Here is a 12,094-nt window from a genome sequence, read left to right on the forward strand (position 1 = left end):
AATTATCTTATAACTCAGGGCATAGAGAAAAAGAGGATCTCAGAGGGGGATGCGGCCTACTACCATTCGTCACTGCAGGGGAATTGCCCTCACACCATCCCCAACAAATTGTCATCCGGCTAGTGCTTGAGGAGCACCACTGATGGGGACCCAGGTATCTCCAATCCACGTGTGCTTGTTTGGACATTATCCTGACACAGAATTGGAATCTTCTTCTTTGCAGCTTTTTCCCGCAAGTGTCACACTTCTTGCATAGGGTGATCTCCTGGTCCCCCTCAAAGGTCTCTAAGTGCCTGCCCTGCTCTCATCACTAATGCCTATGACTCTGTTTAGTTTCAGCTTTCTATAAAACTCTAAGTCAGTAAGTGCCTGATAGTACAACCCATAGAATGTTCTAAATGCATCCACATAGGAGGTAACCCTAAGGCCCCGAACTGCCCTAAAGGGAAAACAAGGACAAGGGAAATTAACTTAACTGAGAAAGAGCGGGTCCTGGGCTCCACCTAATGCCAAAAGAAAGGCATCAAAAGGGGGAAAAAATCTACTTATTGGGGGAAAAGGTTTTGGCTGCTTGTCTTTTCACAAAAAGGGGAAAAGGGAAGGGCAGAAACATAAGTGCCTACTATGTGCCAGGTACTGTGCTAAGTGTAAACATGGTAGAAAGCAATGAGCTTGAAGCCAGAGGACCTGGATCCAAGCCCTGGCTCCATCCCTGATGTGATGTGGGATCCCGATCAAGTCCTTTCCCCTTTTTGGGCCTCCTCCTTCCCAACCTGCAAAATGAAGTCATCAGGCATGATCAACCTAAATGTTTCTGCCAACTCAGTAAGCTCTGAGATGTAGCCATCTGGGTGGGCTTTTTGGGGGGGAGGGGGTGTTGTTTTGTTTTTCTCAGGTTTCCTCCTGTGGTGGCTGATGTAGTATTCTGGCTTATGTTTGCCACGGCCCACCCTAAACTTTCTGGGATTGGATCCCATGGTCACCATCATATCTTCCTCAATGTGTAAAACGACTTTCTCTCCAGCAGGGATCCAATCGAACCTTTGAATATAACAACCTACTGATCACAGCTGGGGGAGTGGGAAGCACATCTGTCTTCTCTGACATTGAATGGAAAGGACCTCCAGTTCCCATGAGGCTATTTCCTGGCCCAGGGAAGGCAAACACTACAGTGATTATTTCAAACAAAGGACTTCCTCTGAGCATGGTCCCTGGAGAGCTGAAGGCCCAGCTCCCCATGGAGCCAATCTTCTCCTGGGGCCGTGACATCAGGGCTGACTAAAGCAGAGGGCTCGCAGAAACTTGCCAGAGAGTAGGGGACAGTGGGAACCTTGGCATGGAAAATCTCCCCTCCTGGAACAGTGAGGATGGGGCGTCTTTAAAGTCCACACAGACGATAAAGACCTCTCTGCTCCAAGGGGCGGTCCTGGGAATAATACAGTTCTCTCATTTGGCCAGAACCAATTTTTCCTCCCCTTCCCTCATCAGTGTGATTTATTTTTAACTCTCCCAAGGAATGTTTGAGAGCATTGGGGGAGTCGGGGTCCAGCTTGCTCAACTTTGGGATCCGGATCTGATGCTGGATGCATTATCCTCACCATAATCATTGTCTTAAAGGATGGGGAGCGGCTAGGCCTCTGCTGAAGGGAGAGGCTCCCTGTCCCATGTCTGGCTAGGGATTGGGCCTGGGGTTCCATTGGCACAGGGAACTCTCAGGTCAGGAAACTCCCTTGGTCCACCTGGGTTAGCATCCAAACACTGGAAGACCTCTCAGTGCCTGGGGCCTCCTCACCTAGGAACATCCTGCTACCTCTGTGAGGCCTAGCCCTCCTTCTCCCTTGGTTGGAGCCCTCATTTTGTGGAGGGACCCAGACCAGCCTCCCATCATTCCCCTCTAGGTCTTGATCCTGACTTTCTGGACTTCAAAAGCATGCCCCCATTCCAGACCCGCCCTCTGCCTTCACCCCCATCCCCAGTTTTTCTTTCCTCATTAGAATGGGAGCTCCTTGAAAGCAGTAATGGTCTTCCTTTTTGCTCGTATTTATTGTCTATCTGTAGCTTCAGTGCTCAGCACAATGCCAGGCGCACCATAAGCACTGAATGCATGGTTGTTTTTTATCCATCTTTCCTTCCTTCCATGAGTTCCTTCTCATTCCTCCACTTGGCTCACTGTCCATCTGAAGTGCCTGCCTAAGATTATGCATGCCCTCGTGTGTGTGAGGCACACATGCACACACACAGACACACACGTTCTGATTTTCATCCATTTTTGCTTGGGTTTTTCTTTTTCCCTTCCTTTCTTTTCCTCTCTTTCTCTCTCTCTCTCTCTCTCTCTCTCTCTCTCTCTCTCTCTCTCTCTCTCTCTCTCTCTCTCTTTCTTTTTCTTTTTGGTAGTGCCGTAGGCATCATTGCAATGAATCTACAATCAGGCACATCCCATGAAAGACCATCAATAGTAGGGTTTCCATCCCCCACTCCATTCTTTTCTTTTTCTTTCACAGTAGAAAAAACATGTCATACGTGTCAGGGTTAGGAGATAGTGTGTGGGACTTAGAGAATTTTACATGTGACATGAAAGATATTATGGAAAATCATGATGGAAAAACCAGTTTGAGACAGAGGAACCCCAGCTCAGAGTGAACAAAGGTGAAAGATCCCCCTGCCGAAGAACTCTTCTGCATCAGCTCAAGATCTGCAGCTCCCTTGGTACCTTGTCTGTGACCGCCTGGGCAGGAACGGAGCATCCTGGGGAGCCCCTCCATTGTGCTCCTCTCTGACCACCTACAAGGCACAGCAATGATCTCAGTCCCATCCAGACACCTTCCAAGTTCTCGCCCTTTCCCTGCTTTTCAGTCACACACACAGTTGCCTGACACCCTGGGGCTAGTCCACTCCAGGGCTGAACTCCTATTGGCAGTGACAATATACCTGATCTCATTCCATCACAACTTCTCTATTACAGTGATTCTGAACCCCTGACTCATTATTCACACCCCATTCTCCATCTGCTGTTGACAAATTTTTGTTACATAACCTGAACTGGGCCCTCCCTGCTACAAAGCAATCCCTCCTATGCCTCCATAATTGATTTACTACCCCACTCTCCAGAGCAGCCTTTTGTCCCTCCTCAAGCTTCCCATGGTTCCTCCTTCCTTTACTTTCTCAGCTGAGGATCTTACTTCATATTTCACTGGAAAAAAAATGGAGGCTATCCACAGAGAGCTCCATTTTCTCCTCATATCACATTACCTAGACACCTTCTGCCACTATTTCCTACTTCATAGCTGTCTCACATCAAGAGGTGGCCCTTCTCTTTGCCAAGGTGACCCCTGCTACCTGTACAAAAGATCCCATTCCATCCTACCTTCTCCGGCAGAATGCCCCCCATCAGCCCCACTCATTTATCCCCAAGCTCTCCCTGTCTGCTGGATCCTTCTCTACTGCCTACAAACATGCTCATGTCTCCCTCAAACTCTGACAGTCCTCACCAGATCCCTCCCTCTCTGCTAGTTCTCACACCATAGCTCTCCTTCCTTTGGGGCTAACCCCTTTGAGCATACTGTCTATGAAAGGGGTCTCCATTTACCTTCCTTTCACTCTCTTCACTCTGCAGTTTGACTTCCCACCTTCCCATTCAACTGAAATGTTCTCTCCAAAGTTATCAATGATCATTTTTTTTCTTTTTGAGGGGGGAAAGCACAGTTTTTGGGGTTAAGTAATTTGCCCAAGGTCACACAGTCAGTAAGTGTCAAGCGTCTGAGGTTGAATTTGAACTCAGATCCTCCTGACTCCAGGGGTGGTGCTGTAGTCACTGCACCACTTGCTGCCCACCAATGATCTTTTAATTGCCTAATGTAAAGCCTTTTCACAATCCTTATCTTTCTGGAACTATCTGCAGCCTCTGACACTATTGAACATTCTCTTCTGGTCACTCTCTTCTTTCTAGATTTGCATGACATTTGCTCTCCCCTGGCTCTCTCCCTATCCAACCACTCCTTCTCATTCCTCTCTGTGGAATCTTCAGCTAGGTTATGCCCTGAAATCTATGTATCTCCCAAGACTGTCCTGGACACCTCTCTCCTCCCTCTCTGCTATTTTGTTTATTATCTCATGAGATCCCCTGGTTTCAGTGACCACTTCTAGAAGATGACTCTTTGCCCTGATCTCTCTCCTAACTTCCATTTGCATGTCTCTGGCTGCCTATTGGACATCTCAAGCTGGATGTTCCACAGATATCTTAAACCCAACATCTCCAAAACTTAATTCATTAGCTTTCTTTCCAAGCCCTCCTCCCTTTCAAATTTCTCTCTGAATGTCAAAGACGCCATTACCCTCCCAGTCACTTAGACTTGTATCCTAGGTGTTATCCTCAATTCTCAACTGTCTTTCACTCCCACTTCCATATTTAATCATTTTTCAACTCATGCCAATTTTATCTTCATAATATCCCTTGAATATGTCTCCTCTCCTCTGACACTGCTGCAGACCCTTATCACCTCACACCCAGGTTATTCCAATAGCCTGCTGGTGGTCCTGTCTGCCTTAAGTCTGGCCATTCCTCATTCAGCTGTCAAACTGATCTTCTTAAATCTCAGGTCTGGTCATATCACACAATCTTTCCCCCTCCTCCCCAATCCCACTCCCATTCAATAAACTCTGGCTCCCTAAAATCTCCAGGATCAAATATAAAATCCCCTGTCTGGCATTTAAAGGCATCTATAACCTGGCCCCTTCTCTATCTTTCCCCTCTCCCCTTTAAACCCCTCCCCCCACTCCCACCAGGTATTCTGTGATCCAGTGACACTGACCTCTTGGCTCTTCCTTATATGACACTTTATCTCCAACTCTGAGCATTTCACTGGCTGTACCCATGTTTGGAATGCTCTGACTCCTCATCTCCATCTCTTGGCTCCCCTGGCTTCCTTCATGTCTCAGCTAGATTCTCACCTTTTGCAAGAAGCTTTTCATGAGCCAGAGGAGGCTGAGTAGCACAGTGATTAGAAAACTGGGCCTGGAGTCAGGGTGGTTGTGAGGATCAGATGAGATAATATTTGTAAAGCACTTAGCACAGTGCCTGGCACTTAGTAGGTGCTTAATAAAAGTTTGTTCCCCATCCTACTCCTTTCCTTATTCCCTTTAATTCTAAAACCTTTCCTCTGAGATTAGCTTCAATTTATCCTGCCTGTATCTCACTTGTATGTGGGTGGTTATATGTTGTTTCTCTCATTTGAATGTGAGCTCTTTGATATCAGAGACCCCCTCTGGGGTGCCCCCTCCCCTTCTTTATGTCCCCATTGCTTAGCATAGAAGGCGCTTCTGCTTTGGTGGTTGGTTTGGTGGGACTCACTGGAGACTGAAATGAAGGTAGCAGTCTTGGCATATTCCTCAAGGAGCAAGAAACATGAGCAAGGTGAACCTTGAACTAAAAAGTGGCTAGGGAGGGAGAATCTGGGATTCTTTGCCAATTTATTCTCTCATTCACTCCCCTAAGAAACAATTTCAAGCCTTCTCTTCCCTCCTTAAGCCTCCCATTCCTTCTCCACCTTCTCCTCCTCCTCTTCATCCTCCCCCTACTCTTCCTCTTCCTCCTCCTCCTTTTCCTCCTCTTCATCCTCCCCTCCTCCTCATCTCCTCCTTTTCCTCTTCCTCCTTCTTCACCTCTTCCTCCTCCTCTTCCTCCTCTTCATCCTCCCTCTCCTAATCTCTCAATCAGGGACCTGGCCTCTTTTACTCTTTTACTAGGAAAATTGAGGCTATTCTTCATAAGTTCTTTCTCCATTCTCTTCATCACCCCCCACTCTCTCCTCCTTCACTCTGGTCTCAGACAAAAGTGGGCCTTCCTTTTCCTGATCTCTGTGTGCCCTTGGTCCCATCCCCTCCTTCCTTTCCCAGCAGATTTCTGTTCCCTCTCCCTCACCACTGCTAATTCTGCACTCTAGGCCTAAGCAAAACAAATACTTGGAGACAAGTATCATGGCTGCCTGCCTATTTTCTTTCTTCTTACAGGAAACATCCTCAATTTCCTTCCACTAACAATCGTGGTGTTTTTTCTAGTCTCCTCTCCATCCTGGTTCCCTTCCAGTGATAGACTTCAGTTTGTCAAAATAAAATATGGAATCAAGGACTAAAAGATGCATCTTGGAGGATCACAGCCTCCCACATCTCCCTTTTTGTCACTTCCCTTTCTGTGGCCATGCTCAATGAATCCCTCCCCAAACAACAGTCAGTATCTTTGGAGCAGCAGAGTCCTTAGCAATCTGACACCTAAATTAGGACTGGTGGAGAAGGCTGCTCTAGACCTTGCAGAAGGAAGTTACTCATGGTATTTTCAATTGTTCTGCCCATCTCCAGATGGGGAACATCCCATTTTCAGACCCCAAGTGCTTCTCCTGGAAACTGGGTGGGGCTTGTTTCCTGTCTTGGCGCTCAGGTGCCAGAGAAGTGACTGTAGGTGGCAGGCATTTTTGTATCTTCCCCCCAACAGGACGGAAGAGAGTCTTCCAAAGAATGTAGTTAAGGGGGTCCCAGCTGGGTTTTTGTTCTGAAGCAGGACATGCCAGGGGAAGATGGCACCTAGTGAATGCTGGGGCCGAGACAGCCTTGATCTTGACATATACAGTCCATTGGGATTTTTGTTCTAACCCTGCTTAGAAAAACCACATTTCTCTACCACTGACAATGAGAACAGTAATTGCAATCACTAACTTTAAGAGGCACTTTGATTTTTATAAAATGATTTGCATCTATTGGGTCCTCCCAACCACCCTGAGAGGTAGGTCCCCATTCTGCAGGGCAGGAAACTGAAGGTGAGAAAGGTTAGGTGACTTTCCCAGGGTCACTCAGCTCCTAAAGAGCTGAGGCAGATTTTGAACCCAGTTCTGTACCCAATCCAAGTCTAACTCTCTCTCCCTAAGCTACCCAGCTGGTCTTCGGGGAGAGACAAACCAGGAAAGAGATCTTGCTATTGGTAGGAAGGTGGTCCTTCCATATTTCCATGACAATGATAGGCACAAGAGAAAATGGAAATAGGACCCTAGAAAGGATTATTGTTTAGAGCACGATCACCAGCCCACTCTGGAGCTGGGAAAGCTGCTGCAGGTCTCAGCTTGGACCCTGATGACCAGGTGGGCCCTGGGCAAGCTCCTTTAGCCCCTGAGGGTCCAGTTTCCTCCTGGACAATCATGCTTGTGTTACCAATCTCACAGGCTCAGTGTTAGGAGCCCAAAGTACTTTGGAAATGGAAGGTCTTCTTAAAGTTCCTGCTGTGAAACCACCCACCTGGATGGACAGACAGGAAATAGCTGCACATGGGCTTGACTGTGGTGAATGGGCCTAGGGGAAGAAGAAACTTACAGGGTGTGTTCAGGAAGAATTGTCAGAGTTCTGACCCCCTCCAAGGCACAAAGTTCAAATAGTACCAAAAGAAAAAAGTGTGAAAATACTTGCTCCTCACAAGATGGCGCTGGAACAATAGATTTACCTAAAACGTTCATTAAGTTCTTGCAGAATGCCTTGCACTGTGCTAAGCACTGAGAATACAATTAGAAATCAAAAGAAAGAGAGAGTTTGCCTTCAAGGAACTTATCTTCTAATGGGTTAGAGTCACCGTTCCTTCCTAAAGCAACACCTGATCTCACTTCCTGGAGACTCAAGTACTTAACTATGAATAGAGAAAGGAACAAAGCATAATGGTAAAAGAAATAATACAATGGAGAGTGGGCCTTGTTTCCTTCTGAAGACAAAAGGCTGCTGGACATTTCAGGGAGATTGCCAGGAATAGTAAAAGTGCCCAGTAGAGACCAGATTCCATCAAAACTTCCCACCAAGTCATTGTGATAGGTGTAGGCTACAGGTGTAGATGTCATCTCATTGAATCTTCTAATTTTTTGCAGATATGATCTGAGTTAATAAGGGGAATTTCTCAAAGACATTTAGTAGCAGAGCCTAGAATTCAGACCCAGGTAGGTCTTCTGACTTTAAATCCAATTTTTTTTCTTCTATTTTGTTATACTGCCTTTGTGAATATGATGCTCTCCACACAGACAGGATAGAGGGATGATGAGGAGGATGGTGGATGATGATTCGTTTAGGTAGAATAGACCTTGCTGACTGGCCAGAACCAAAGCGTAATCATTAATAGATGCCTGCAAAATTGGAAAGAGGACTCTGGGGGAGTGCCCCAGGGATTTGTTCTTGGTCTTGTGATCCTCAATAATTTTATCATTTACTTGACTGAAGGCCCCAGGTGGAATGATTATCAAATTTTCAGAAGGTCCACTGTGGGGAGCAATAGCCTACAGGTTTAGACCTAAGTAGGATAGAACATCTAATAAGCTGACATTTGATAGGAGTAAATGTAACACCTTACACTTGGGCTAAAAACATCAACCTTAGCATCTGAGAAATTTAAGAAAGATTCAAAGGTTTTAATGGAGGTTTTAACATAGATCAGCAGAGCAACATGGCCACCAACCAACTTGATTTAATGTTAAGCTACATTAATGAAATATATAATTGGGTTGATAGAATGTAAACTCTTTGAAGTCAGGCACCATTTCAATCTTGCATCTGAATTGGAAGTATATGGTACAATGTCACACATGTAAGTCAATTAATAAATGTTCAGTTGAACTGGGAAACCCTCAAGGCTCTGCTGTGGTAAAGACCCACTGGGAATATGGCAGTCAGGTCTGGCCACCAGATTTTTGGAAGTGCATTGATGAGCTGGAGGGCATCCAGATTGAGGTGAACTGCCTCAAAGTTACTGACTATGTGGGGATTAGTTGGAGGAGCAAGGGACCTTAAAGCTGGAAAAGAGAAGACACAGGGGATCTAGGATAACTGTTTCTAATTACTGGAAGGCCTGCCATATGTTTGAGGGATTAAATGTGTTCAGTTTATCCCCAGACAATCAAGAACGATGGGAGAAAGTCACCGTGGCCAATTTCGACTTGATTTCAGGGAAAGTGCTCTAATATTCTGAGCTGCCTTAAAGTAGAATTGCCTGCCTTGGGAGGTGGAGGTGGTGAGATCCTGTTCCTTGGAGGTCCCTGAACAAAAGCTCAGTGGTCCCTTGTTAGGGGAATTCTAAAAGGAAATATGGAGTGAGCATGGATTGGATTAGATACCAGTCTAGGTGGCACCACAGTATATAGAGTGCTGGGCCTATAGTCAGAATGACCTGGATTCAAATCTAGCCTCGTGCACTTCATATGTGACCCTGGGAAAGTCACTTATCTTCTGTCTGCCTCTTTCCTCATTGGTAAAATTGGGATAATAATGACACATCTCCCAGGTTGTGAGACTGAAATGCGAACATATTTCCCCGGCGTACAGTAGTGATATAGAAATGTTAACTATTACTATTATTTTTAGCCACATTCTGTGGTCCTTTCCAACTCTGTAATTTCACAGTAAAAAATACAAAGTCCTTACCAAACATGCCTCAGAATGGCATTTTAAAACCAGGAGGAAAGAATACTCAATGTGCCAACGTATGTACTATAGCCCAAACCAATAGAAAACCTTGAAGCTTGCAAATAAAACAGGCACACAGCTGCTTGCAAACCCAGGACATCTCCTCCCTTATCTCTTACATCCAAACAGAGTAATAAGGCAGCTCACATTGGGAAGGCTTTCAAGGCTCATGACTAAAGAATAACGTTGTCCATGCATGGGTCTTACCTTTTTTTCTCGAAGAGTGACTTGCCCACCACCCAGTTCCCCAGTGGTCCTGGGAGGTGTTCCATGTTCCAAGGGCATGCCCTCTCTGGAGCCAGCATCTGGGAGATGTTTGTTTTGAGGGACACTGTGGGAGTATGTGACTCCACTTTGGTCCAGAGGGTGGAGACAACAGGGAGGATCCCCAAAGCAGCTCTCAGAGTCTTCTGACTGTGGTTGTGCCCTCCCAGCACAGTGGGAGGCAGGAGATCCATCCTGTAGGGCCTCACCAGCAAGCCTCTCATTCCTGTCTTTGATGGTGTCAGCACATTTCCTCCGTTGCTGAGCAATCACAGCAGAATGGAGCAGCTGTTTCTCAGACAGAATTTCATTTGCACTCAGAGTCTCTGCAAAATCTGCTTTGGGTGCCTCTCTGACTCGACTTACCCTGAGGTCACTGCCAAGCTCCTGGTTGTCTCCATTAGGATCCCAGTCTGCTTTCTTTCCACTCTCCTCCATAAGAACAGATTCATGATCAGGTTCACTGGCTCTCCCCAAGGCCCCCAAAGAGACTGGAGACTCCTGATCCTCCTCAGTGCCTGGTGGCTTCTTCACAAAGGCACCCGTACCATTCAGTCTCCATTGACCTGTTGTTTCCCTCTCTCCACTCATCCAGTGGTTCACAGCACCTAGTTTCATCTCTGCATCGCTCTCCTCATCAGACACATGGACCAGAGTTTCTGTGCTGGCCTCCAGGGAAAGGAGGCCCTCCTCCCCATCACAAGTGTCGTTTCCAACCGGTTCCCTTGAGACATTTCCCAGGAACTGCTCAGGGCATCTGGACAGCTCTGAGGCCTGGCAGCAATCTGGCAGGGATGCCCACCTCTGGTGGTGGCTCCTAGTCAGAGTGCCTCCCTTTTCCATGCTCGTGTGCAAGCTGTCAGCTACCAGCCCATGGTGGCATGTTGGGGTTGGGGCATCCGGATGAAGGAGCAATCCCATCCGCTGGGTAACGTGCTCTTCCCAGCTGCGCTTCCTGACTGCTACAGACATGTCCCTGCAATCCCACAGGGGACCCTGGGTGTTTCTAATCTGAGGGGCACCGAACGAGGTGTGGTTAGGTCATGAAAGGCATCAGAAGAGGAGAAGGGTTCTTATCACTTCCACATCTGTAAGAAAGAATGAAGACTTAGGGTCAGATGCACATCCAAGGGTCAATTAAATCTCAAAGCTTGGGAGCAGTTAAACAAGGCTGTTTAAAAGCAGTTGCACAAGATGGGCTGAGAGAGGTGTTTAAAACAATCAGAATCAAACCACAACATTCCAAATGAGAAGCAATCCAGCTCAGTGGATAGAAAGCATGAAAAACCTGGGTTCAAATCCTCCCATCCGATACATATGGACTGTATAACCTTCAGAAAGTCACTTAATCCCTCCATACTCTATGCAGCTCAGTAAAGATGCCAGCCTACATTGGTAGAGGGAATTTCTCATGTGGGAGTTCCCTCCATAAATAAGATCATCTGTCCAGGACTTGTTTCTACACTTTGTTAAAGTGTTTCAATAGCTTTCACACACACACACACACACACACACACACACACACACACACACACACACACCTGCCTTTCTAATTAGTCTCTTCAGTCTCCAATTAGTCCAATTAGTCTCAGGGAAGCAGGAAACCCTAGAGCAGTGACACCTTCCTTTCGGGAGCAGATCTGAGCCAGTTTTGTGCTCCTTTGGATGGTAACTTGGGACTGACTTCATGGAGGCAGAGAGAGAGAAGAGGGTCAAAGAAGGTGTGCCTGGGGCACAGCCATCCAGAGGTAGGAGAGATGATGATGATTCAATAAAGAACACTGAGAAGGCTTGGTCATTACCATGGGAGGGAAGGCCAGTGAGAAAAATGTCGTGAAATCCAAGAGGTAAGAAGATATTGCTGAGGAGAGGGTGATGGTCAGTGTCAAATGGAACAGAGAGTGGGGGAAAGATTAGAATGAAGGGAGAAATGGTCCTAATGGGCAGCTAGGACCCCCATTCTGAAACACCTTTGGAGAGAGCAGGGTCCATTGGTTTCTAAGGACAGAAGTCAGACAGAGTTAAGAAAAACCAGGGAGGAGGCGAAGGAGACTATGTGTGTAAGAGATTTTGTTTGCCCTAGGAGTTTGGTGGAGAAAGAAGGGAGATCTAGCAAGCAATATTCTGAAGAGACAGGAGGAACTATGGAGGCTTGTTTAAGAATGGAGGAGACAGGCATGTTTATAGGGAGTGGGGAAGAAATGAGTAGATAGGGAGAGACTGATAATTAGAGAGGGAAAGGGGCTAATTGTGGCGGGGATGTGCTGCAGAAGTCTGGAGAGGCCAGTCTCAGGGGCCCCTGTGGGGAGATCAGTTTTGGCGATGAGAAAGGTCACCTCTTCCTAGGCAGGAA

The 12,094-nt window shown here is 46.7% G+C and overlaps 1 protein-coding gene across 1 annotated transcript in view; it reads right to left on the reverse strand.

Annotated features, from left to right (window-relative positions):
- DLC1 (DLC1 Rho GTPase activating protein) overlaps window positions 1-10,713 on the reverse strand; it is a 208,300-nt gene extending 197,587 nt beyond the window's left edge. Inside the window, exon 1 of the mRNA XM_036764164.1 lies at window positions 9,685-10,713. Coding sequence (XP_036620059.1) covers window positions 9,685-10,713 — 1,029 coding nt within the window. The remainder of the gene's footprint in view (window positions 1-9,684) is intronic.
- Between the last annotated feature and the right edge of the window lie 1,381 nt (window positions 10,714-12,094).

This window comes from Trichosurus vulpecula, chromosome 6 (genome assembly GCF_011100635.1).
Source record: "Trichosurus vulpecula isolate mTriVul1 chromosome 6, mTriVul1.pri, whole genome shotgun sequence".
Taxonomy (NCBI): Eukaryota; Metazoa; Chordata; class Mammalia; order Diprotodontia; family Phalangeridae; genus Trichosurus; species Trichosurus vulpecula.